General features: G+C 42.8%; 1 protein-coding gene across 7 annotated transcripts in view; it reads left to right on the forward strand.

Moving 5' to 3' along the window:
* The window catches only part of CASTOR2 (cytosolic arginine sensor for mTORC1 subunit 2), a 72,763-nt gene that overhangs the window by 16,120 nt on the left and 29,633 nt on the right, over positions 1-27,010 (forward strand). For all 7 annotated transcript variants that reach the window (XM_086859178.1, XM_086859176.1, XM_086859177.1 and 4 more), the window contains one exon: positions 20,966-21,036. In XM_086859178.1, the coding sequence (XP_086715304.1) occupies positions 20,966-21,036 (71 nt within the window). The remainder of the gene's footprint in view (positions 1-20,965; positions 21,037-27,010) is intronic.

Consider the following 27,010-nt stretch of genomic DNA (forward strand, 5'->3'; position numbering starts at 1 on the left):
TTAACAATTTTCTCTGTGTTGGTGACTTAGAGCCCAGGCTGAAATATTCACATTAGAGGGGGTGGTCCTGTAAAACCCTGTTCATGCAAATTGGACATCAGTGTGCTTGAGGTTTCTGAAAATATACCTTCACACTCCCACTCCACAACAAACAATGGCTTCAAACCATGCTGGAGCTGCCCAGCAAAAAGATGGGAGCACTGTAAGCATCAGTTATCCAGAAGAACAAAGGAATGGGAGAGCCTTTGGTAAAATAAAAGTTAAAGTAGCAGAAACCACACATATGTCACTTGCCGATTTTCCCAGGCTGAGAAATGCCATGTTGCTTCCAGTCTGCTCATCTAGATCCAAAAGCCTTTGCTTTTTGCAGCCTCATCAAAAATGAAGCTTATTTTACAGAAATCCAGTAAATTACAGATTATTAAATAATTCAGCTTTTCTTTGGACAGGTCAGCAGTGATTTGCTTGGAAACCTTGGCATACTGTTGAGTTTCTGCTGTGGTGAAAGGTTGCCTATGATTTAATCTAAAAGATTCCCTTCCCCTCCCTCCCTCCCCTGCCATTTATTTACCTCAGCACAAAATTATTACTTTGACATTGTGTGAGTTGATTCCCATGAAGGTAACATGCTTCCCCACAGAGTGAGTGCCCTGGCACTGGAGCTTCCCAGGAAATCTGTCAAAACTTCTTCACCTTGGCCTTCATATCTTCACTGTGTCTAACACTGCTATTAAACCAGTAGTAAACTTCACTCCAGGCTTGCATACTGACAGGTTTGAAGCAACAAGCTCTGTAATGTTACTTTTGGTATTTTTACCCATGTGTTCATGGCCATGTGGAGCCTCCTCCTGAAATGTTTCTAGCATCCCCAGTCTGCAGATTACTGACTGGGAGCATGTTTCCTCCTTAATGCATTATAGGAAATCAGTGTTGTATAGTTATATTGCACCAAACTAGTGAATGTAATGCTTGCATCCAGAATTGGGACGTCTTTGTGGGAGACTGGCTTCAGTAGAATTATCTGATATTCCAGTTAATTGGTTCATTGGTGGCTTTCTCAGAACCCCATAATGTCCCTTAGTCGTTTTCTTTCAAAATTAACCTGGTTTTCTTGGTCTGAGTAGTTGGTTCTTAAATAAACTGAGTCCTTGGGGTTTAGGGGATTGCATTTACTCATTTTCAGATTCCAATTATTGTTCCTTCACTGACTGTAGCTTGCTGCCTTTTGAAAGAGTCTGTACCGATGGTTCCTCAATCTGTTGCCACTCATTCCTTGTCTTGTGCTTGTTTCAACATATCATAACTGTTCTACTTGCTCCCTCAAGTCCTGCAGAGCCTTGTTATGTCAGGGTGTGTGGGAGATGGCTGTATATATTTTTGTTGTTGAGGGAATCTCATTTTGAGTCCTTTATCTTTTATATCTCAGGCCTTGGAGGTATTTGGTCCTTCCCAAAATGTGGTGTTTTGAAGAAGTGCTCAGCTGGCTAAAGCCTTTGCTGCTGAAGCACTGAGGTTGTAGCTGAGCAGGCTTCTTGGTGTGGAGACTGTGCAAGGAGCTGGAATGCAGGCTGGGAACTTGGAATATAGGTGGTAGGACTGTGGGCAAGATCAATGCCATGATCAAACTTACATGGTCACAGTCTTGACACATTACTAAATCTGTTTTCAGAAGGTTAAACTTTGTAATGACAAAGCCTTTAATCTTCCCTCTTTGTTTCTCTCCTGTTCTTTCACACATACACAGACACACAATCATCTTTTTCATTCTTCTTTCTCTTTAGTCTGCAGAAGGCAAATTCCTGCAGCATTCCTGGCATAAGGAAGGAAGCTGATAATGCTGGTGTGTAATGCTGAAGCTACAGCTGTTTAATAGTTTCCAGCACAGGGCTCTTGCATTTTAGCTGGGGGAAGATTCCTGAGTGAAGCCTCGCAAGGGCACTGTGTCCTCTTGCTACATCCAAGTCTAGTTGTGTGCCCGAGTGCCCTCTTTGGGAGAAGGCAGGGGTTGTGTAGCAACTACAGCACCAGGAACCAGGATTCCTAGCTGCTATTCTTAGCTCAGCAACCAATTTGTTGTAAAGCCTTTGGCAAATCATTCAGGCCTAATCCTGCACATACAGCAGCCCCCAACAAAGTCCTTTGTGTTTTTTCACTGGGGACAGAGGATCAGCTTCTTAACTTCTCCTTTTCTTGCACACCAGAGGACCAATGAATGGGAAAATACGCAAGAAAGCATGCTAATTTGTTCATGTTTATGAAGCAGTGACATGGGCATCACTGTGTGATATGTGTGATCTTGCATCCATAAAGGGAGATTGATTGATTGCTGTTATCAGCTGGATCTCTGGAGCCACAGGATTTTTGGCCTCTCTCATCAGAATGCAATTTTACATGATTATACAGGATAATGCTGGAAATGCCTCTGCACTGTCCAGATGGCAGGGTCAATGTAGCGTGGACCTTGCTCAATTGCTTTGTGTCCCAGTATAAGTGCTGCTGCATTTCTCTCTTTATGCTACTGGCACAGCTAGAAATTGAGGAATTCTATGACTGTTGATAAATTCTGTGAGATGGAAATTAATACCTACAGAGACCTCTGCTTTAATTGACCTTAAATTAATTTCCCCCTGTTTTGCAAAGGTGAATGGCAGCACTCATTTTCCTGTGGTACTTATGCTTCAAAATAATCTGAGCTGCAATCTGAAAATGAAATGGTATAAAAAACATCCTGGGCTAGGAGTTAATTTCAGGAGTACCTTGTAAGATAAAAAGGCGTAACAAAAAGGTACTTTAATCTGCAACCTCCTTGCCTTTACATTTGGCCATGCTGTATTTTGTAGCATGTGAGGTTCTGGTATCTGCTGAGTGCAGCATCCTGCTCTGCTGATTTGTGTAAGGCTTTATTTGCCTGCTGCAGGGACAGAGGTGGATTAATCTATAGAGCTGTCGGCAGAAATCCGTTAGCAGGCTTTTGAGGGGAGATCAGCTTGGAGAAAACACAACTTGGTTTTCGTCTCAGTTGAATTTTTGATAATATTGCAGAAAGTCTGGTCTCTTTGTAAACTTAGCTCTGAAAACACAGGGCCTGGCAGGGGAATTTTTAGGTAGGTAATGTTTCAGTATAATGCCCTTGCCTGGGAAGGGACAGGGCTGTTCCAGAGCTCACAGATACTTGACGAATAGAACTAAACTACAAATAAAACTATGCCTTGCTGAATACATTATTTAGTTAAAATAAGAGACAGAAGAGCAGAACTATTGCCTTCCATGCCACCCGGGCTGGGACAACATTCTCCTTTCCTCTGTCCTCAGTGAATGAAAATAATATCCTGTCTCCCACAGCAAATCATTTCTGGGATCTGGAGGGGCAATGGTGTGAAGAGCACAGGTAGCCCACAGCCAGAAGCTTCTAGTTTGTTGGAAGCTACGTGTCTGTACCTTTAAATATGAATATCAATCTGTTGGTGTCTCTCCAGCTTTACAGTTTTCCTATTGTCTTTGTTTGCATTTGGGGCAGTTCACTGGAGCTGCCACCAGCACTGGTGACTCATGGTCCTCATGGAACTTCACTGAGGGATGTACCTGCTAGTGCCCATGTCCCACCCCAGTGCTGAGGTCTCTGAGATTGATGCCCCAGGGCTGGGTCTGTCCCCCCCAGATGATGATGATGATGATAACAGCAATACCATCTATCATAATGTTCTTGGCAGTCACTGCATGGTTGTGATTTGGAGCCCTCGTTCAGCAGTCTCCTGTACTCTAAAGAGATTCTTCTCATATTGTTCTAATCTTTATCCAAGTTTATTTTCTCTTCCTGCAAGTGTAGGAGTCTCTTGCTCTCCTGTCTGCTCTCTCCTCAGTTGTAGAGCCCTCCTGCCTTGAAGGGGAAGGCTGGCTGAAGGAACTTGTTTGCTGCAGTTCTGCTTGAGGGCACCAGTGCCCCTGTGGGCATGGGATAAGTTTTGGGGCAAGTTGGATGGTCTGTTTGTCTTGGGAGGACTCGGAACTAATTGTGAGCTTTCAGTTTTCTTCCCACCTCCTTGGTAGAGATGGCATCTCTGAGTACTTCTCACCACAAAAGAGCAGGAAGGCTCATCCCTTAACAAAACTGGCATCAGAAAAGGGGCCAGGAAAAAACCTTCAGCTCTGCTTCTCCAAGTGCTGCATTGGACCAGCATCACAAGATGAGCTTAAATGTAGCCCAGTGTTGAGAGGCCAGGCTGACCACAGTTCACATATCAGAATGGCTCCCTGCTATTGTTGGTTCTTTTATTTTTCTCCACATTTTCAAATCAGAAGAGTTTTGACACCTCCAAATCTTTCACAACAAGACAATTTTTAACCCATAAATTAAACCAACTCTCCAAAATATGTCTCACCAAGGAATTTGCTGCCTGCTACAGTGAATTCAGTTTCATTGATGGGATTTTCAAAGGACTGAGGTCAGTATGAGCCCTTACTGCTCAAGTCTGCAGTCAGGCAGCCTGTCCTCCCTGTCCTCTGAAATTGGAAAACCTGTGGGAAACTCTCTTGTTACCTAGTAGAGCTAATCATTAATTAGCAGGGGATGAAGTACACCAAACAATCTGCTATGCCAGATGGATGCTTCAGTGTTTAATTTATGTTCTCAAAATAACTGGACATAGATATGCTCTGCACCATGGCCTAAATCTTGCTTTTGTTGAATTCAGTGGTAAGAATGATGTTGGCTTTAGTGATCCAAGTGCATATTTCTTTGAGAAAAATGTATTTTGGCATCAAACTGTAACAGTAAAAATGAAATTAATAAAAGCTGTCCAGAGCAGTGGACTTCACCTTCTTACACAGTGGCACATTGGTGAAAAAATGAAGTTTTGTTTTTATTTCCCTAGAGCATTTCTAATATCTGAATACCAAGAAATTAATAATTTGGTTTTGGCTGTTCTGTTTTGTTCCTATGAATATCGTATGTGTCTTCCTAAGAGAGTTGAGAGTTTGGGGGAGCTCTGGATCCTATCAATAGTTCATCCACGTTTTGTGAAAGGCAGTGGATTTGTTCTGCCATGCTCATGCAAGAATCCAGGTATTTACTAAAGGTGTTACTTGTAAAGCTGGAGAAGAGACAGGCCCTGGAGGATGGAAGAATTTGAATTTTTCTGATTTTGTCTTTTTTGTTGAAATTCAAAATATTGATGATACATCTTACCAGTTTTTAACTATGGAAATAAGCTCTCTACACTCACCTTCAGCTGTGTCCAGATGAATTTGACAGTTATTTACAGGATAAACAGTGCAATCAAAAGCCAATTCAAATCTCCATTAGTATCCTCTAAAAATAAAGCACAGCGTGCTGTGCACAGACTGACCTCACAAGCTTCAATTCTATTTTCAGGATTTAACCAAAACATTGAATTACTTTTACCTTTGTGATACTGTGAGGATTATTTTTAATTAAATGAAGTGTTTTAACATGCTGTAATTGGTTTTTTTAGAAAATGTGTCTAACACTTGATAGAGAGGGGTTGGTTCTGGGAACAAGACAATGCTGTCTTACCTCATTTATCTGAGAGTTGGCTAAATATTCCTTGAGGATCAGGGAGGGAGAGGTTATCGATGGCTTCCTTCTTATTACAGCCATGTGCAAATCCCAGAATACTTGTGTGTGAAGTGCAGGGAGGAGCTGATGTGTACAGGTTGAATGGTCTGATCCTCACGTGTGCTGTAGGAGCAGCTTGTGCCCACAGGAAACAGTGCAGAAAGCAAAATCTGAGCAAGCTGAATCTGAGCAAGCTGAATCTGAGCAAGTGTGGTGGATTGACCTTGGCTGACACAAAGTACCCTTCTAGCTGCTCCATTGCTCAGGTTCCCAGGGCAGGGGAGAGAAAATAATGTGGAAAACAACTCCTAGGTTGAGATAAGGCAGTTTACTAAAGGGAAAGCTTGCATGTGCACAAGCAAAGAGTAAAATGAGTTTTATTCCTTACTTTGTATCAGCAAAATGGCCCCTTCTGGGGAAGCAGGGCTTCAGCACACATGGTGGTAGCTTGGAAAGACAAACATCTTAAATAATGAATGCCCCTTCCTCCTCCTTTTCTTAGCTTTTAGATCTAAGCTAATTCTATGGTCTAGAATATCCCTTTGGTTAATTTGGGACTGCTGGCCAGGTTGTGTCACCCCAGGATCTTGCCCCTTGTTGAGGAGACAGCGCTGCTGCTGTGCCAGTGCTGCTCAGCAGAAGCCAAAACACTGGTGGTGTTTCATCAACACCCCTGCACTTCCCAGGGCAAAGCACAGCACTGAGTGAGGGCTGCTGTGGGAAAATGAACTCCATCTCAGCCAGATCTAATACAGCATTAGTTCAGCTCATTCTGACTCCCTGATGTACTCTCAGCCCACCTTTAAGGTTAGACTGAAGCCTGGTCTCTGGAAGTAGATTTAACACCTGTTTTTATGTGGGAAGATGAAAGTGATAAAGTTAAGGACAATTTACACCTGTTGGCTGCAGGGAGATGTGAAGATCTGTTTGTAAAATCCGTTTGCAGATAGTTCATGTCCTGAACTGCTGAGGGTCAGGAAGGGATGGCAAACAGGCTGGAGAAAGTCCTGGTGCATGATGCTGCATTGTTGCTGGGGAAGGGGGCAGCAGGGCAAGGTGTCTGCATTTGGAGCCCCATTTTTCCCTGGCAACAACAGACACAAATTATTCCCTGCTCTGGTGATTGCAGGGCATTTGCCAGCATAGAGTTTTGTACTGAAATCTTTGGGTGGCGTGCAGTAATTGGTTTGTTTTTAATTTCTTTCCTTTTTTTAAACGATGCTTCAAGTGGTGCAGCTTTGCCATGGGGTTATAATTACATAAACCATAGAAATGTACTTCAATGACCAGTCAGATAACTTTGTTTTTTCCAGTAGTTTAAGCTTGCCATTTATTAAGCTGTTGAAGGAATATAATTGAAATTCATTGGGGAGTTTAATTTCATCAAGCCCTCTATAGTTTCATGCTTTTGCTGTGTCTGTGTGCATTTGGGTTGCCTGTAAATGGCTTGCTCTCTTTCATAAAGGAATTAGCACAACTGTGCAGCTGTGTAAGGAGCCAGCCCCCAATCCCCACCTGATGCTGCTCAGCGTGCCCAAGTTTATTGACATAAACATGTGCAGAAGTGGCCTCTAAATATGACAGCTGGTAAAAAAAGTTTTATATTTTTATTAATTTTACTGCAGTCCTTTATTCTACTTTTGAGCATAAACAGACACCTGAAGTCTAATAGAGTACAGAAGGTTTTAATGATGGTTCTGGGGATGCTCCAGCCATGCTGACTGTTGCTGGGAGATGGCTGCTGCCTTCCAGCCCTGTCAGGCTTTATGGTCAGCAAGAAACTCACTTGCTTTTTCTCACTTCATGAATTTTCAGCTTTCCTGCTGGTTCTGTAGGTGTCAGCTCCATCTGGGGTCTGCCCTCAGCTCAGTATGGAGGGTTTATCCAAAAAACAGCGCTTTGCAAGGCAGAGTCCCCTGCTGCATCCTCCTTTCCTGCACAGCCCTGGTTCTTCATGTGTGCCACAAGACCCAGCACTGTGTCCCCCTGTCAGCCCCTGGGATTTACCTTCCTTCCCAACATGTAAGTTGTGAGGCCCAGTGATGCTTTCTGGCACTCCAAAACTGAGAGGGAGGAGTCAGGGGACTTGTACTTCTTAGATGTGGCAGGCCTCCTCCACCAGGATTTCTATAACCAGCAAATCCGGGGAGGAGTTAAAGCATTGCTTGTCTGATCTGAAGACATGAACTAGCAGGAACCTTCTCCAGCAGCTCCTGCTCTGCGGAAAACGCTGTGTGGACATGACAGCCTGAAGAGAGATCTGCCATCCATCAGTGTGTGGCTGTGCTGGATTTCAGGTGTGGTGGCTGTGGTGCTGTCCAGGACGCCGTGTGCTGCCTCATCCTCCGCGGCTCTGAGTGCGCTCTCCGCCATCCCCATGGAAACGCAGCCACTCTTTTTTCTGTGCATGGTAGTGCCTGGATTTTCATGCTTTTGGCAGGCTTATTCCTTAAACCAGTGACTTTAGCTGTGAAAGGTGAGCATGTGGGGAAGGACCTGCTTACAGAGATCTGGGCTCTTGCTTTAATTCTTTCACTAATGGGCTTCAGGTACTCAGTTTTCACTCTGGCCCCTTGCAGGTGGGGAGGGCAGAAGGATGAATGCTGTCAGTGGGTTCAGTTCTGCTCCACAGTCTGAGTTGCAGGCTTGGGGGAAGGATTACTGTGTTACCATGGGAGTTTTTTTGCATAAATTGGACTTTTGAGTGCTTATAAGAATTATTCTCTGCTTTGACTGAATTGGTCCTCGCTGCTTTCCTCATTGTCTGGCATCTCTGCAATTCCTCACTTGAAAAAACCAGGCTGTGACGGGCTGTTAGCATGGGCTGAGCCCAGCAGGACATACACGCTTCTCTGCAGTGTGGTTTCTCTGCCTTTTCTTTTCATTAAACTTCAGCATCTTCTGATTGTTTTCTAGTGATTGTGCTCCACTTTGTTGAAGCCATCCTTGACAAGGCTCAGCCTGTTCGGTTTGCACCAGATCTTCTGTGCTTTTTGGCAGTGTCATAATGCCAGTCCTTCTCAGACTTTTTTTCTGAGGCAGATATGAAGGGGAACTCACAGAGATTGGCCTAAGATCACACAAGAAACCTAGAATAATACTGCAGGCAGCTTTGAATTCTCAATTGTGATCTGTAAAACATGGTGGGGAAAGTATCTTCCTTGAGTCTTATAAGGGTAAGTACATCAAGGGCAGTTGAGAGAATAAGGTATTTCAATTCTGATGACCATAAAAACACACTGTATTTCAGGCTTGGGGATGCTACAGACTCCTCAGATTGTCACCTCAAAAGATCCAACTGTTGTGTGTCTGCTGTAGCTGCAATCACAGAATAAGGTGGATTTTAGGAATGTGTTTTGATTGAGGCTACTGCTTTAAGCACACTAGAAAAACTGTCTTCTGGGTCTGAGCAGTGAGAAAATTTTGAAGGTGGTATGCCTTGAAGTTTTCTGCTTACTTAGTAACTTAGGCTTGATTTCCACATCTGAGACGTAGGAAATAAATGAATTTAAATACTCAGAGATGACTGGGGGTGGAGGGAAGGGCTTGTTAAGCAGCCTTTTCCTCTGTAAAGAAAGATCCTGTCAGTTACAGGGAGATCTGTTGCACCATCTGGAATAATGCTACAGTTAAATCATGTTTATGATGAGCCCTGGGAGGCCAGGGACATGAACACAGTGAAGCTGATCCTCTGTTCCATTCCATGCCCAGGGTTATTTGGGAATGTTGATAACCAGGGGCATCCCTGAACACCCATGGCTGGGTTGCAGTGGCTTTATCTACTGGAACATTCAAAATCAGGAATAAAATTCTAACGTGTGAATGTTCAAATTACCACTGAGTTAGCACTGAAACACTGAGTAGGTTGCTCTCTACAGAGGTGCTGAGCCATTGCAGCTCCAGCTGCTTGCAACAGGAATTACCAGTAGCTCAGCAGTTTGGAAGCTGCTGAAGGACTTGCAAGCAGATGTAGATGACTGTCTCTCAGCAGTGAAGTTGAAAATACTGGCCTGAATTTCCATGGCAAAGGAATATAAATAAATAGCAACAAATTAAGCATGATGGAGAGAGGAAGAAGTTCATGACAGCCATAAATGTTATGGGAAATGAACTCTTTCTTCATAGCTGTTCTCAGAGCAGCAAATCAGCCAGTGTAAACTCGCAGTGGTGGTAAATCACTCCTGGTGATTTGATGCTTGGGAGTTGAGTGTGGATTGGCACTCAATTTGAGTTGAGTGGTAGCTTGGTGTTGCACTCATTTGATGGGATTATTCCAGCCCAGTGAATCACATTTTGCTTCTGATTTACCCCCATGGCCAGGACAGGGTTAATTTTTGCCGTAGGGAGGAGGGGTCGTGGTCAGCACCTGGAGGTTATTCTCACACCACCCCGCCATGGAGGGGATCTGGCAGCAGTCAGGTATTGTGGCTCTACATGGTGATCAAATTGCAGGTGAAGCCTTAGCCTCCCTTGGACCCTGTTATTAATATTGATGCTGTTACTGTTCATTTCCTTACTTCACTACTTGTTTTCAGTACATTTTTCTCATCTTAGCCCCTGATCTTTACCTTTTGTGCCTCCAAATCTTCTCTGCAGCCCCCTGCAGGATTGGGGGGAGGTGTGAGCAAGCAGTGCATGGTTTGGAGTGTTTCAGTGGGGACACTAAACTGGGGAATGAGTTACTAAGAACATATCCTTTGTTACCTCTGTGTTATCCTGCAAGAACTGTTCTGATTGAGTTTGCAGTAGGGAACAGGGAGAGACTCCCAACTTTTCATCCCTTGTGTCACTCAGGACTTTCCCTGTTGAACCCAGAGCACAGACCTGCAGAAAACATCAGGGCAGTGAACCTTTCTCACTGTAAAAAGTGATAGTTTTTTTTACCTGGAGACTGTTTTGATACTGCCCTGCTGGGACTGTCATGTGTGCCAGCACAGGGTCAAATACGAGCAACATGGGGCTAGGAGGAAACCTGGAGTTTTAGAGAGCACTGCCTGCTCCTGGCATATCTGAGGGAGAGAGTGTATAGGTGAGCACTTGATAATATAATAGGTGTTGTTCTGAAGCAGAAGTACCTTTAGAAATGCCACAGTATATGCCTTATTTTCCTCTTCTTTTGAAAGCTGAGTGGTGGACAATTGGATGTATTAGGAGGACAAGACAGCGATTCTCAGTGTGGAGGCTAAGTCTGGCACTCCACTGAGGTACAACAGAGCATTATAATTGTAATATAATTATAATGCAATAATTAAATTTTAACGCCATAACTGAATATACTTGTAAATGCATCTACTGCCATTATCTCTTCTCTCTTTCTTGTTTGATTTCTTGCCCATTGCTCTCCTTTCTGTACACAAGTGCATAATTCTCTCTGCAGGCTTTTTTTCAGCACATACAGCTGTGAGTTGGCCCGCACATCAAACTTCTCTTACCTAGGGAAATGCTTCAGCTCATGTAGATCTGTTCCTTCCATCAAGAGTCATCCTCTTCATAGACCTTCAGGTCATTTAAAAGAAAAAAAATATCTTCAAGCACTTTCCCAGAATCTTCACTGCTAATTGAATACTCCCTCTAGGAATTATTTGGTAAATGATGAAAGCAGAGCCGTGAACATGGAAATACTCATGGGTGTTCAAGCACAGGAATGGGTTAATTGTTCCATGGGGACATACATCTCTCATTTTCTTGCTCTTTCAGTATTTTTTTCTTTTTTGGTGTGAGATAAGAATTAGGGCTGTTGAACCAGACTTGTTTCTAGTTAAATACAAACAAGAAGCAATTTTCTCCACATACACACAGAAATTGTCATCCTGGTTTTGAGTAGTGGTGTAAAGCTTCAGGACCCTTCTCCACACCTGTGAAGTCTAACTGAGCTGCTTCATTTAAAAAGGGCTTTCTTTCTTTTTTTAAATGGCATGTGATTACATGAAAACTTCATCTGTTTTTAGATCCATCAGCATCAAGGCAGTCATTTGATAATCAGAAAACCATACAAATCTGATAGCATGGCACAACAGCAAATTGCTGCCATTTGGTGGAAGTGTAGTGGGGAGCGTTGCTTTCACTGCTGCTTCCTCACTTCTGTGCCAGCGATTTGTAAGTTGTTGGGACAGGATGGAAGCTGTCTGAACACACAAGGGAATGTGAATAAAATGGCAGCAGTCTCTGTGATTAACTGGATATCTTTGTACTTGGTTCTTGTTTAATAATGCACCAAGGCTATGCTTCTCTTCCTTCTTCTCTGTGTGTTGAAATTGTCTGATGCCTAGAATATGACCCTTTATGTATAATCTTGCCTTTGTGTTTGTAACAGGAGTTAAGTTGGTGGCAGTACTTGGTTTAAACTGTGGGCTTCTGACCTATGTCTCACCTTTTATTTCTTTTTCTAGCAGCTGAGGCAATTGATATTATCTAAGTTGGTAATAATATTTGAAGCATGCCTGGAAATATCTGATAAGTGGCTTCATTCTTTTGGTAAAAGAGTGAGGCAGAGAAAAGCAGAGCTTAGTGTAAAGTTTATTAAATGGCAGAGCACGTTTAATCTTCCCACCCCACAAACTGAAGCCAGAATCCAGCATTTGTAATCACCAGTGTCCCTGCAGCATCACTAAAAACTGGTTTGTCTTTGCCACAGCAGATTGTTTTTTTCTTTCTCAGATGGACATGATGGGTTGTTTGTTCTTTCTCCTTGGACAGCTGATTAATATGTGCACAAACCCACCTACCTCTGTGCTCCAAAATCATGGAAATCAGCAAATTGCACAGCTACCCTTTTTGACAGTATTGTAGCATGCTGTAAGTGCTAATATTCATTAATATGCACTGGCAACTGCTTGTGTTTGAAATGAGGTATTCTGCAGTTTCCAGTTAAATGGCAGATGAACATCCTGAGGGACAGGTATGTGAACACTTAGAGCATGTACATGAGCTCTCATATGCCCACCATGGAATGCTTCTCTCCTTATCACTTTCCCCATGTCTTTCCTTTGATGCACTTCATTTTATTGAAGTTAAAGGATAATTGCAAACTTCACGAGAACTAAATTAGTCTTGAGTAGATAGGTTGTCAGAAACTACTACCTGAGTTGTAGCAGTAGCAGCAGACCAATAATGTTACTGCAAATTGCATGTATTTTATGTTTTCTGGCTTTTCTCCACGATTTTAGTGCTTTGCCACTTCTATTGGTGATATCATCAATTATCATCTGAAATAAAATAAATTGGCTCATTTACTGATGCTGGGTGAAAGACTTACCTGTGAACTTGCAGTGCTTCCCCACAGCTGGCAAGCTCAGAGGTACCTGAGATGTGGATGTGGTTTTTTTGTACTTGGATTTTTCACTAGAAAAAATGGATGGCAGCCCAGAATAATGCATTGAATGCATGTTGAAGCCATAAGCTGCATCTGGGAGTCCCAAGCCCCAGTGCTGCCATTTCCATTAAATCCCTTCCATTACTTGCAGATAAAGATCCAAGCTCATCCTGGCAGTTTGAATGACCATGAGCACCTACACTTCTATTTCTGTGGCTGTTTTAGTTTTTAATCCAGCTTTCTTGGACATATTTTTATCTAGGTAGAAACTGAACGTAGTAATTTGCCTGTTCCTGTGCTTGAAAGACAAAAGCCTTTCCAGTCATAGACATAAAGCTGGGGAGAAATGAAGGAGCAAATGCTGCATTCTTATTTTGTGGGGTGTTTCCTTTGAGAAGAGGAGCTGACCTTTTCCCAAGGGAACAAGGCTGCCCTTCACATTTACCTCTTGAGAACAAGAGCTCTCTCACACACTAAAGCATCTTAAAATGGAATAATACCTCTCTTGACCTTTTTTTCCTCCTCACTAAATCCACAGGACTTTGTTCCAGAGAACTCGGCACCTGTATGTGCAGCTGCTTTCCCACACTTCAGGTTCTGCTTTATATGTAAGTTTTGGACTTGATGACAAAAGCTGAGGGTGTGTAGGAACAGAGATCAGTCAGGACAATGTCTCTTTTTAACCCTCAAAACCCATCTTTGGAGGACTAGTGTTGGTGAAACTGCTGTGAGACTGTATTTTTCTCTGAGGTAAGAGATAAAAGCTTAAAAGATAAAGTCACACTAAGTGAAACCTGAAATAAATGTGCCTTGTTGCATCAGGTAGTAGAAGAAAATGCTGGCCTCTGTACAAAGCAGATCTTACAGCACCTGTGTGATCCAAGGGGTGAAGCATGTTCCTTACTTAGCAAAAACATTTTCTTCTTTGAGGTTCCTTGTCTCTGGTATCTCCTTTTATTGGGGGCTTTTCTATACAAATACCTTATAAAAATGTCATTGTATGCTGTAAGCTGTGCAAGTTCTGTCCTCTCCAAAGCCAGCAGACTAACAGCATAAACCAGTGAGACTGATTTGGCTGATTCCTCATGATCAATTGTACTTAATTCCTAAAGGCTTGACTTTGCAATACTCCCCATAAGTGGTTCAGAGAGTGCCCTTTCTTGGCCTTTACTAAATAGCTGATTGGATACAAAGATTGCAAGACTAGACTAAAAGCAGGAAAATTCTAAATCTTGCAACAATTTGACTGATCTGTGTAGTGGTGCAGTGTGAATTTACATAGAAGGTTGTGTATGGTGTTTATCCAAGACAGAAGTAAATTCTTTCCTTAGGAAGATGAGGGAAATTTTCCTTACCTGTCTGACCTACTCTGGAATGGAATTGCTCATGATGAACACGAGTGCTGAGGGAGAACAATACTAGATTGTCATGTCTTTAAATAAATTCAAACCCAAACTGTTAGTCAGCTTCATAACTTAACATTTAGTGTGTCCATTTAGTCCATCTTGAATATATCAGAAACCGATGCAGAGGAATGAATAAGAAACCACAGCACAAATTAGTGCAGGATGACGTTGTTCCATGTGTAACATGAAAGCATTTGGCACCATGAGCTCATTTCGATCTCACTTGTTGTGTCTTCTGCCTCCTACCAGCTTAGAAAAGAGCTGGAGCTGTGCCTTAATGAGATTAACTCAACATGAATGATCTGTGGTTTACTCAGAGTTCATCAAATGTGTTTAACTTTCATAAAAGCAAGGATTTCTTAGATGAAGTTTCCCTCACCTACTGCCTCTGCTCAGTGATTCACTGGGTCTAGAAATCATAATTCTCATCTTACTGAGGAAGAGATCCCATGGTACAGTAGCAGCTTGGATGGACAGCAGAAGTTCCCTACACTTACAGGCTGAGACTTGGCTCCAGGTGCAGAGGAGCTCGGTTCATTTTGGGTACCTGTAGGGGTTTGAGAAGTACTGGAGTGCCTGACTCCTTTTCCACTTCTCTTGAAGCAGGGGTGCTTTGGAAACCTCACAGTAATCAACCCTGCCTACCTTTCAAAGTTGGGCTGGCTGCTGAATTTTACTATGGAATTTGTCTGGCTGGCAAGTACTGGTGGAAAAGTGCTGCCATCAGTGAGGCAGAAGCAGCAGCTCTACGTTGATTTTCCCCTTACATCAATGACTAAAATGTACCATCCCCAGTCTGATTTCTGGGAGGTTCTCAAGCCTTGTTTGCTTGGTGCCTTACAGCTAATTCACAGTGCTGAAACCTGAAATGAGTTCAGCTGTGTCAGGGCTAACAGATGGCCATTGCCTAGGAGAAGATACTAAGCATTCTGTACAGGTTTTGCAGTGTGGTGAAAATCCAGGTTAACAGAAACAGCCAAAAGTGAAGGCTGAATTATATCAGATTCCTGAGTCATCAGCTATTGATGCAGAAGATCCTGCTATGCTTTCGTTGTGATGCTGCAAAGTACCATTTCCAGCCCCCTGGGCAAAGACATCAAAGGATAGTGAAGATAAAAAAAGACTATGTTTACTTTGAGAAAAATGTTCTATTTATACAGGCAGATGTTGAAGCAAGTGAAAACTTTAAGACTGCTTTAATGAAAGTTTGGCAGTCTTCAACCTTTGAAAACCCTCACCCAGGCTTGCTTGCTTTCCTCCAAAATCACAGAGCTGGCTTTGAGTGCCGCTGTGACCTGGCAGGGCAGGAGGGTTGGCCAAGCCATGGCCTTTGCCAGAGATGCCCCTCAGTCATGCCAGTCTCTTTCTCACATGGGCTCCTGATACAGGGGATGATGTGTTTGGTCTGATTCCCTCTGGGCTGGTCCCCAACTCATGCCATCAGTACAGCCAGGCAGTGTGGCAGGAGCACACAGGTGTCACCTGTCTAGAAGTATCTTCCCTTTTTTGAGTCATCTGATAGTTTCAACTTCGTTATTGATGGAAATTAAAAGCAACATCTGACAGCCTATTTTCTGTTGTGTCCACTTGCCCCCTTACTGGTTAGAAGGAAAAAATGGAATCAGAGCATTTCCAGGCATGGAAGGTTGAGGTGTTGGCATTGCCCAGCATTACCCTTATCTGGTTTTGGTGGGCCTCAGCTGCACACAGAGAAAGATCCAAGACCATTATTCATTAAATTCTTATTCTTTGTAGGTATATTTTGATGATACAGCCTAATATTGTTCTGAGAGTATTTGTTCTTCCCCATACCTTTACAAGAAGATTGTGTAGTTTTGTTATAGCTCCTTTTAATCTTAGCTATTGATTTCACAATTTAAATTTCCTGTAAATCTTTCACAGCTGTTATTTTGTGGCTTTAATTTTCTCAATCTAGTTTAATTCTTAGCCTGCACAGCACTTGGTACATGATTACAGCCTGGTCATTTTGCAGTCTTTGGCTGTTTCCAAAGAATGTGTTTAGGGACTCTGTTGGTTACTGAAGCATCTCTTCTTCCCTTTTCTCATTCTCCCCTTCTCTGTGGTAATGCAGTAAGACATAAAATTAAATGGGGATTAGAATTTCATGAGAAGTGGTATTTTAAATGGAGCTGCACTTGATTCATTTATGGTTTAAAGAAAAGAGCATAAGGCAAGGGAAAACCTGCTAGTTAAAGTATTAAAATCTGCCAGGGGCATGGTATTTCCTTTAACTTCCAAAACACCTATCAAGTCAAAGATGGGTGGAAATAGATGTTGTCTGTTCCCTCAAGGTTTCACTTGGAGCTATCTTAGTTTCATATCACCTCTGTGTATGGAAAGGTTGTCCAAGCATTATAAATGCATTGGTTTGGTTCCCATAGACTTGAAATGCCTCTTTAAAACAAAAGCTCACCACTTCCATTTAGGTGCTTTTTAGTTTGGCTAAGATGACAGCTAATACTGATTTCTGGTAGTTGGAACTGTAAACTGTTACTGAAATGCTGGCTTTTTCCTGATACAGTTCTGTCATGCCCCCCTTCCCCAGCACAATTCATCTTGTGTCGTGGTTTGAAAGACAGATGTCTGCTAAGGAAGGCAGGAACTTCCCTTTGAATGGGGAATACGACCCCCTTCCCTCCAAATTATTATAACTTTGAAATTGATGGGCTTTCAGGCAAAGATGTGGGAAAAGGAATAACAGTTCCTTACTGGCATGTGTATGTATAACAAGGCAAACAACAGCAATGGCAGCCACAACAAACAAGAAACCCAAATAACAAACAAAACAAACCCCAGAAAACCCAATAAAGTCTCTTTAAGCCCCCTCCCCTCTCTGCAGTTCTGGGCACGGCCGGCAGGGACACTCCTGCATACACTGATAAATTTGAGTTGAGAATTCCTGTGGTACCTCACAGGCAGAATTAAGCAACATTTCTCAAAGTTTGTGAGAATAACAGCAGGTGAATGACTTGCTAATTCTCCTCTGTTTCCTGTCTCAAACAGTTAGTGCTTTTCAGCACAAATGCAGCTAGTTCCATCAGCAGTCTGACACCTGAATTTTTTGTTCATGATGAATCTAGAAAGTTCAAATACTATTTAGGGAAGTAATATCTAAGTGAATGTATTTATTTCTTCTCATTTCTCTCTTTCTCCAGCCTTCTCTCCTGCCTTGCTGTGTTCTGTACTTACACAGATGATAGAAAATAGTTTTCCAAGGTGGGAACAGGCCAGCACTATGCTGTGCAACTCCTAAGAGTTCCTGAAGAGGAAGGTGGGGTCTGTTGTGGCACACAATGCTCCAGAGGCAGTGTTTGTAGCACTGTGATGTGTGTGAGCCAGCCCTGTGCTCCAGAGCACACATAAGGGAGCTTTTGGGGCAGGCCGTGGTCTGTACTGAACTTTCAAATGACCCACAGCAGTATCCCCAGGAACCTGTGCTCTGTGTGCAACCCAGAACAAATAGAAGTCACATTTATCCCAGCATTACCACTCTCATGATCTCAGCAGACCAATTGTCTGGAGGAGTGGTGTGGACCTGCAAGCACAGCCAACCACTCCACTTTCCTGCTCACTTCTCCCATGGAGCCTGGAGTTCTGCTTGCAAACTGAAATGATGCTGTTGCTGCATCCCATAGGCACTTCCCTGCTCTTGCAGGCTTGAGTATTTCTTTCATACACAGTGTAAGTTTTGCAGTTTCAAGGATCTCATCTAATAATAGGTTGGTCTACATTTGTGGCACTGCCAGAAAAAGGCATATGTTGTCAGGCAGTCAAAGTCAGCAGCAGTGCTTAAGTGGAAATGTGCTTAAACATTGAGAAGGCAAAAATCCAAAATAATCCATCCAAGATTTGGCTATTAGGAAACTAAAAATACTGTCTTCCTACATATATGGTTCCCACATGTACTTAGAGAAATACCATTTCCCTGATATCTCAAAATTATTAAAGGGCAATTCTTTTCCTTTCTTGGCTTTGGTGTGATGATAGAAGATGCAGTTGGCATTCAGCTTATCTTATGGTTTAAGAGGAAATTGAAATTATTGAAATAACTTGAATGGAAGAGGCATGTGTAGTGTAATGTGGGAGAGCGAGACATGACACCGAGTTCCTTTTTCCTATCACACAAGGTTTGCAATTCCAATTTTTCATGTTTAGATTTCCTCTGGGAAAAGAATGCATCACTGGCTTGAACTAAGTGAATGTATACCGCAAGAACCACTGATTTCTCTGTGCTGGTGAAAGGCTTCACTTTTAAAATCAGATGGCTCCATGGTCCTGACCTTTTACAGAACCGCTCTGAGTTGAGGATTGGGCTTTGAGATGATATCTGGAGATATGAGGTTTTGACATGAGTTCTGAGGCAGCAATTACGGGATTTCATGTGTATATATCCCTTAAACATCAGCATATTCAGATGTGTGCCCAGAAACTGGCATCTGTCACAATCATTCTTCTGCTGGGGTCAGTGTGTGAGCACAGATACATATTACTGTTCTAGTAAAAAAAGTCTTCCATAAATGCCATTGCAGATCAGCAAAGGTTAGGTTTTTAATATTAATGTTTGCTCCTTTAGGACCTCTGGTTTCTCCCTAGTCAGCATGCATGCGACTCGGTCAGGCAGTAGTAGCAGAAAGTTTTATTTCAATGACTTCTTTAGGGAATTCATCCACTGTAACCAATATTTCTGCCTCCTGGAACCCACCTAAAGCAGCATCCCAAAATTTCTTTTTTCCCAGCTTGTATTAGCCCTTGCACTGGTAGCAGTCTCGTGCAGTTTAGAAGTGACAGTAAAAAATTGAGCTGCTGCTATTTTCTGCTTCTTTTGGCACTATTCCTGGAGAGAGTTGAGTTGGTAAATGTGGCTGTCACAGCAGCTATTACCAATGACACAAAATAATTAAGTTGTGGTTTCTATTGTGGTGGGGCCACGTCTGTATTTTATAATGATATGTCTGTGCTAGGAGGGAGTGTTATGCTTGATTGTTGTGATGGATGCTTCCAGAAAAACAGGACAGGTCTCTAAAGGCAGGTTGTCGAATACATTCCATGTACATGAAATCCTCTTGGTTACATGGCAGACCACTAACTGAACTGTGTGTTGTTTCCCCTCAGTTTTCTGATGAGGTGATGAGGAGGGCAGCATCCATCTCATTTTTCTCCCTGTTGCTTTTGGAAGGGATAGCTGCTATGTTTGTTCTTTTCTGCCAGCCAAAAGAATGCTGGAGCTAGATTTTTCATCTGATTCTTTATGGTGTGAATGCTTTCATTTTTTAATACCTTGAGCCACCAGTATGGGGTTCCAGACTTTCAGAAGTCTTGAAGACTTTAGGACACGGATGCTCAGCAGTGCTGAGAAGCCCTGGTAGTCCCAGATTCTTGAATCCTGGTGAACTGTGCTTCATGCAGAAATTACACTGAAGATGCTGTGAAATTTGGGGGCCTTGAGAGCAATCTCTCTTTTCCCAGTGTTTTCTGTAGGTTGTCTCAGATAAATGTGAGAGTATCGTAGTGTAACTACTAACAGCTAGTGAAATCCTGCTCTTTGCTTCTTAGAGACACATGCTCTTCCTGCTGCACCCAATTTAGAGGGAAAAATTTCTCCTGCTCTTAAGCAACAAACACAGTCAGTCCATGTGCTCTGGCATTCTCCTGGAGGGGCTGGGAGGATGCACTGTGCTGATGCTCTGCTGAAGGTGAGCATGAGCTTGCAAAATGTCATGTTAACCTTCCTGCCACTGCTGGGGACCAACTAGATAGAAGCTGGGGTTTTTTCAGTAGATGTTCAGTACATATGTTGGTGTGTCAGGGGAAAAAAAACCCTTTCAGCTATATGTGGTGTTAAGCCTTAAGGCTGAAGTTTTTTTTGTTTGTGTTTTTGCAGTGGAAGGGAATGGGACTCCATGTCACACTTGATTTGTATCTCCTGTTAGAGGTGACATTGTTAAATGGTGAGCAAGCTGTGGGTGCTGCACTGCAGTGACCTGTGATGGCAGAAGATTGAGCAGAGCAGAGGCCACAGGGGATCAGGCAGGGGGAGAGCCCAGCCTTGTGTCCATTGTCTTGGTGGCTGCTACCATTCTTCTTCACCAGGAGCACCTCAGGAAGGGGGAAGGACCAGCACAAGAAATTGGGATGCTGTCTGCTAATGGCAAAAGCCTCCGAAGGAGCAAGAGATACTGGGGCTTGGTTGAGAGGTTAGATGCCAAACCTTGATAAGACAAGAAACTTCAGTGTGCAGAAAAGTTCATGTGTGAACCATGGAAATGGTTTTGGATGGTGCTGGGGTGAGCAGTCAGTGAGCAAAGTTTTTTGTCCTGTGTCAGTGCAACACAGCAGGTCCTGGATGTGATGGGAAGCCTTAAGGGATATGGTAATTAAGAAAAGTAACTAAAAACTAAGTAATAAAAATAATAGGAGTTTTACCAGCTTCATTGTGCATAGGCAGGCATCAGGGAATATGGGTCACACAGTATGAGCTAGCTGGAAATAAAATCCAGGTCTGTTAATGCCTCAGGCCTCTCCATAAACATCAGACTGTGACTCCTTCCTTCAGCACAGCTTGGCTGGGAAAGGACTTTCATTTTAGGTGGAAGAAGAGGCTCTGCTCAGTGCAGGTGCTAATCATGTTCTCCTGCTGTTTGCCTTTGCCAGGTGCAAGTTCTTCAGCCTCACAGAAACCCCTGAGGACTACACCATCATTGTGGATGAAGAGGGCTTCCTAGGTAAGTGTCAGCATGTGCCACTTTGGTATCCAGCTTTTGGGGATGGACAAGGAAATTGTGTCATCTCACTGAGCCTGTAAACCAAAATGTTTGTAAAACAAGTCTGTTTGTCAGTGCTGGTAGTACAGCTCTGAAGTGTGCTTTGATCACTTAAGCACACTGTCTCTGCTGCCATGCTGTACAAGGCAATTCAGACATGGAATATGAATATATTTGAATGCTGGGAGAGGATCACACACAAGTCTTAAAAAGTAGTTTAAGCAGTTTTGAAAAAAGCAAAACCATCTGTGTATGAATGCATTAAAATGAGCTGGCCTGTGTCCCTAAACCTCCATAAGTACACCACATCTTGCATTTCCAGCTTCTGTCAACCTCTCTGTTTGAAAGGAGCACTTGAAGATGAATAGTTTGTGTCATCCCTACAGCCAGCACAATGCTGTGGAGTTGTGACTCAGCTCCTTTGGCTCATTGCTGTAAGCTGTGATTTATCCCCCTTTCTTACACCCAGCTCTCCCTGTACCAAGTGTGCCATCTTTGCTTGGGGTGGCTGAAAGGGTCCAAGGTGGAGTTGATTGTGTGTCACAAAAGGTGGCTGGCATGTGCTTGAGAGCTGTAGATTCTTGGCATTGTGCAAGAGGTGATGTCAAGAATGGTTTGGATTTGAAGATGGAAATAGTTTGTAATAACCTTTATCATGTGTGGAGGTTTTGTTTCTAACAGTGATATTGAGGTGGGGGAATGAGGAAGTGTTGGGGAGCTGTTATTATTTTTGTTTAGTTGCTCTTTCTGTGTTTGGGATTAAAAGTCTACATATTTTGAGGTCAGAGAAAGATCACCTTCCAGGCAGAGCATGGGAAGGAGGGAGCATGCTAAGGCCATGCTCTGCTCCAGTGTGGTGTGGAAGCCAGGTGAAAAACCCAGTCTGAGTTTTAGCATTGCAGAGCTGCTGGCTTTATCACCTTTTCTGTGCTTTCCCTTGTGAGTGGTGATCTGCTGGTGAGACCTGCATACACCACATCCTGCTGACTCTCCTACCACACCCCCCATACCCTTTGGGTTTGTGTCCAGCCCATGTTCTTTCTCAGCTATTGCCACCACAGATAAAGCTTCATCTCAGGGTTAGCCCTGTATGCAGTTTCATCTCTGCTCCTCAATTCAGTGTGGTAGAAGTTTTTCGTAGTCTGGCAAGTCCAGGACAAGTTACAGTCTAGCTAGAAATGTCTAAGCTAGAGAAAGTTCACTTTTCCATTGTATAGCCTGTAATCAGCACATGGGCTTGAACACATGAATCAAAATCTGAGTTGCAGCACCCCACCTTCTTGCAAAACAGCACCAATTATGTCTGCCTTGAGTGCATCAGCTGCCTCTTGTCCTGAGTACTGAAGTGCCAAATTCAGCTCAAGAATTACAGGGTAAAATTGCACCTTTGATGAGCAGTTTGGATAGCAAGTCCAACAGTAAATTACTTCCTTTTTCTTTCCAGGTAACTCTTTTCTTGCAGTGCTTGACAAACTCAATGTAAGTCTCAGAAGGACAGGTTTTTCTGTGTGGAGAATGAGAACCTTTCTTTCTCAGGCACCTGTATGAATTTTTAATGCAGCAGCAATGAGAAGGTTGTCCTTTTAGCTGGCATCTTCCATGTTAACCAGGTCCTTTTTCCTGCACATTACAAATACTGATGATGGGCAAAGAACAGGCTGGAGAAATACGGGCACTTTCATCAATTCTTGAGGTTAACACTTAAAACATACTGATGTGCAGAAATCATTCTTAACTGTTTTGTCAAAAAATAATCCCTAGGCTTGTTCCACTGAGAGAAGTGAGTTGGGCTGGTAAAGAAGTCATTATTTCTTCTCCCCAGAAAATGTCCACAGTGCAAATCTGTAACCTGCTTAAGCATTCATCGTGCTGAAAGGGAACGGCTACAGCCTAAATCTTGGCTTTAATTCCCTGGTGGTGAGGTGGGGATTATATTTGCACAGAACCTTGTTTGTTCCAGTGACTGTTTCTTGGGCTTTGGCCTGCTAAGAAGGAAGAATTTAATTCAGCAAATAACACAGGGAACTGTGCACAGAAAGCTCTTTTCCTGGCTGATACTGAAATGAACTAGCAGGAAAACTTTGGCCATGGGGCCCCTGCATGAACACAAATGTCTCACTAATGGGGTGCTTGGATAGCCATGGATGGTCCTGGCATTTATCCCTCTGCTGCACAGCCAGCACATGGCAGAAAGGTGGAGTGGCTGCTACTCCCTGAAATACAGGAATATTTGTTTGGCTGGTTTGCTTTTTCCCCAAAGTTTGGCTGAAAGCAGGAGCTGTTTGTGCACGTGCAGATATGCCATAGCCCCGGTGTGCTCTGCATAGTCTGGTCCTTCTTCAGAGAGCTGCAAGGACAGACTCACTGTCTCTGGGCATGACCAGAGCTTCCAGCCTGTGGTCTTCCTGCTCCCAGTGGTCTCTGTTCATCAAAGGTTTTAGCTTTTACACACTGAAAGGAAACACATACAATCACACCTGGAGGTAGTCATCATCTTGGAAACCCAGTTCACTGTGTTATCTGGGAATATTCACTGAGAATATCTGCATAAATGGGGCCTGGGACAGTCTGTCATCCAGGTGAAGCTGTCCTGAAGATGGATTATTGTAAAGGAACATGTTGCTAGCATTTTCAAGGTGAGGTTACTGGCTTCCCAACCTTGGCACTTGGTTGGTGTCCCTTGTGTGCACTCTTTCGTGTATAAACTTTGAAGATATTGAAGAAGGGAAAAAGAAAAGAAGTGCTAGGGTCAAGTGAATCAATGTGATTTTCAAACTGGTAAATGTGCATATTCTAGGCTCAGGGAAATTTGGGGTGAGGGAAATACATCATCTTCATGTGCTCTGGTTCTTCTTTCTCCTAGAACTGGTAATCTGGTAAGCCCATTTCATGTAGATAACTGCAGTCAGCAGACCTTACATCCTGGCTGATCTCTTCTGGGTCAGAACCAGAGAGGAAAAGCTATTTCATTTCAGTTCAGAAGCAGCAGTGAGAAATGTCCTTCTGAGGTGCAGATCCAGTGTGTGAACACACAGAGCAAAACTTGGTCTCCTCACACTGAGGTTGATCTGAAAGATGGGCATTAGAGTCCTTCCTTAAACCTTCTTTGGCTGCCTGATATGGCTGGTAATTTCTCTAAGGCCAGAAATCCATTTGTTGACACATTTTCTAGGAGGAGATTCTTAGTCTCAGCTCATACTTCACTGTAGTCCAGAACATGAAAAATAATGGAACTATCTGAAAAATCTCAGCTTAGTTACCATGGCAGAAAAAATTTCATTCTAATAAGAAATGGATTTAAAAAAAAAAAAAATCTTGCTGGCAGTGCTGTATTTTGATAACCATCATCATCAGACAACCCTGTCTAACCTTGGATTCAGGACCATCACATACTGTAGTACCACACTGAGTTCCTGTTTCAATAACATCAAAATGGTAAATTGCTTTCAGTGTCCTCTCTCCTTTCCTGTATATATTCTGGGTGAGAAAACAGCTTATTTCTAAGTCCAAGCACAGAACCCATCCAGCTAGGAGCCATCTTTATTTAAAGATACAGAGGGAAGCAAGCTAAAAGTTGCATCTGGTTTTCTGAGTATTCCTTCTATAGCTATTTTTTCTTTAATTTTTAATTGCCCACTGACTAGGCCTTTGTATCTGAGGCACAGTGGCATAAGTTGCTTGCTGACATTTTTAGTGCTGGATTCCTCCCCCGGATGGCCAGGAGAGCCTGTGGTTGCTAGGCAGAACATGTTTTTCTCTACTAAACACTTGTACAATCACTCTCTTCTGATCTCTGTATTGGCTAGACTATGCTTTGTCTGGGGTTTTTAGGTTTTTAAGTAATGTGGTATTAATGACCTAAATTCAAATTAAAATGTGGGGATTTGAGTATTGCCTTATTATAAATATGTGCTTGGTTGGGGAGGCTTTTCCTGCAATATATCTCTGCTGATACAGATCAATAAACATTTTGGGGGGCTGTGATTACATGGGATTTCTGCCCTCTCCCAGGAAGCAGTAGGGTTTGGTGGTTTAAGCTTTTGGCAGAAGGGAGGAAAATGAGAAATATTCCAAGGTCTGCTGTGCATCACATAGGGAAAGGAGCACTTTTCTTCTTAGAGCTTGTATGTGAGTGGGTTTGCAAATTTGACAGCATATATTATTCCTTATGTTTGTAACCTGCCACATAAAGTCTTTTGGTTCAGTTTCTCTGCTCACTCCTATTTAAAGAAGTACTGCATAAATAATACATATTTTTCGCTGGTTCCTCCAGCAGATGGGTGTGTATTGATATCTATTTTTGTTTCACAGCCTGTGGTGAGAAAGCCAAGACTCCTCTTCCTGAACCACTTGACTGGCCATGATTTCTTCCTTTAAATTTATTACATCTTGGCCGCTTCCTAGTACTTTCCAAAGCCCAAGATAAATGAGCAGATAGATACTAGGGCTCATTTTTATCAACACCTCTCATAAATGCAGGACCTACAGAGCTTTCCTGACTGAAACAATGGAACAGTTCATTGAAATTTTAGGTTGCTCTCTACAATCAGGATGCAGCTCCACAGAAAGGTACCAGCCCTCCTTATTTTTTTCTTCACTAGAGTTCATTTGACCATCTGCTTGTTCTTCCACTGGTGCATTTCTGGTTTTTTCTCAAGGGTGGGCTTAAGGGGAGAGAGTGGCTTGCCTTGTTTGTGCTGGAGCTGGCTGCAGTCTGCCAGCTCTGAGGAGACACACCAGGGTGCTAAATGTGCCAGGAAGGGACAAGGATGAACACTCTTAAGTGTGCTCTAAGACCTTTTGAAACATTTATATATTGTAAGTGCTGGTAAGACTGTGATTTCTCATCTTTCCCTATGTTTTAAGTGAATTTTTTATTGGGGCACCTCGTGAGACGTGGATCCAAGTGCTGTTGCCCCCTGAGAAATGAAGCACAAGGAAAGCTGAGGGATCAGTGGTACAAGCAGCAAAATTAGTCCCTTTTCCCATGGCTGAAAACATTCAACCATCAGTTCCCAGTCTTTGCGAGTTGTCAGCTTTTGGAGATTGAATCTGGTTTTAATTTTCCAGGTTTGCTCGTTATTAGTGGTGTGCTATCCTGTGAAGAGGAAGAAAGAGAGCAGCCTGATTTCCTGAAAACTGACCAGAGCCTAAACTGGATTTGTCTTCCCAACCCAGCTCTCCAGTGAGAGTGGACATAATGATTATTTTTGGAATCTGTCTTACCATGTTCCACATTTTTAGCCAAACATAATAATGGTGCTTTGTTTCTGGAGTGTATTCATACTTCCTCTCTTATGAGACCTCTGTGAGGTAAGAATTATTTTCTCCCACATATGAGGAAACTGATAAAAAGGAGACCAAATTACTTGTTTCAGATCACATACGTACTTTGTAAGACAAATCAGATTTTGCCTTAACTGGAAGCCCAAACTGACATCTACTTACCTGCACTTCAAAATCAGACTTTATTTACCACTGTACTGCAAAAAACTGAATATCAGTTCTAAGAAATTACTGTGGAACCTGGAGGGTTTTCATTTCCTCATGACCCTCCAGGTCATCCACAGTGAGTCCCTCATCCCTCTGTGTCTGTGGCCAGCTGGGACTTGTGTTGACACATTATAACAGCTTTTGTATATAGACTCCACTTCCTTGTGCAATACCTTTTATTGCTGGGTCAGTGTCTGGCCTGGAAAGAACTTTGTCTCTTTCTCTTCAACTCAGACTTTGGTATTAGTCTGAGTTTTTGTTTCTTGCAGCAGAAATCGCACATAGAGGCCACCAGAAACAGATTTTCTAGGTGAGCGTGTTTGTGCATTTCACAGACTGCACCAATCTCATTGGAAATGCACTTCGTTTTGTTTAATTCTTAACAAGTCAGTGTAAAAGTATAACCAGCTTAATTTTTAGATTGCTGACAAAGTTTCAAGTT

The sequence above is a fragment of the Cyanistes caeruleus genome, chromosome 21 (genome assembly GCF_971803275.1).
Source record: "Cyanistes caeruleus chromosome 21, bCyaCae1.hap1.1, whole genome shotgun sequence".
Taxonomy (NCBI): Eukaryota; Metazoa; Chordata; class Aves; order Passeriformes; family Paridae; genus Cyanistes; species Cyanistes caeruleus.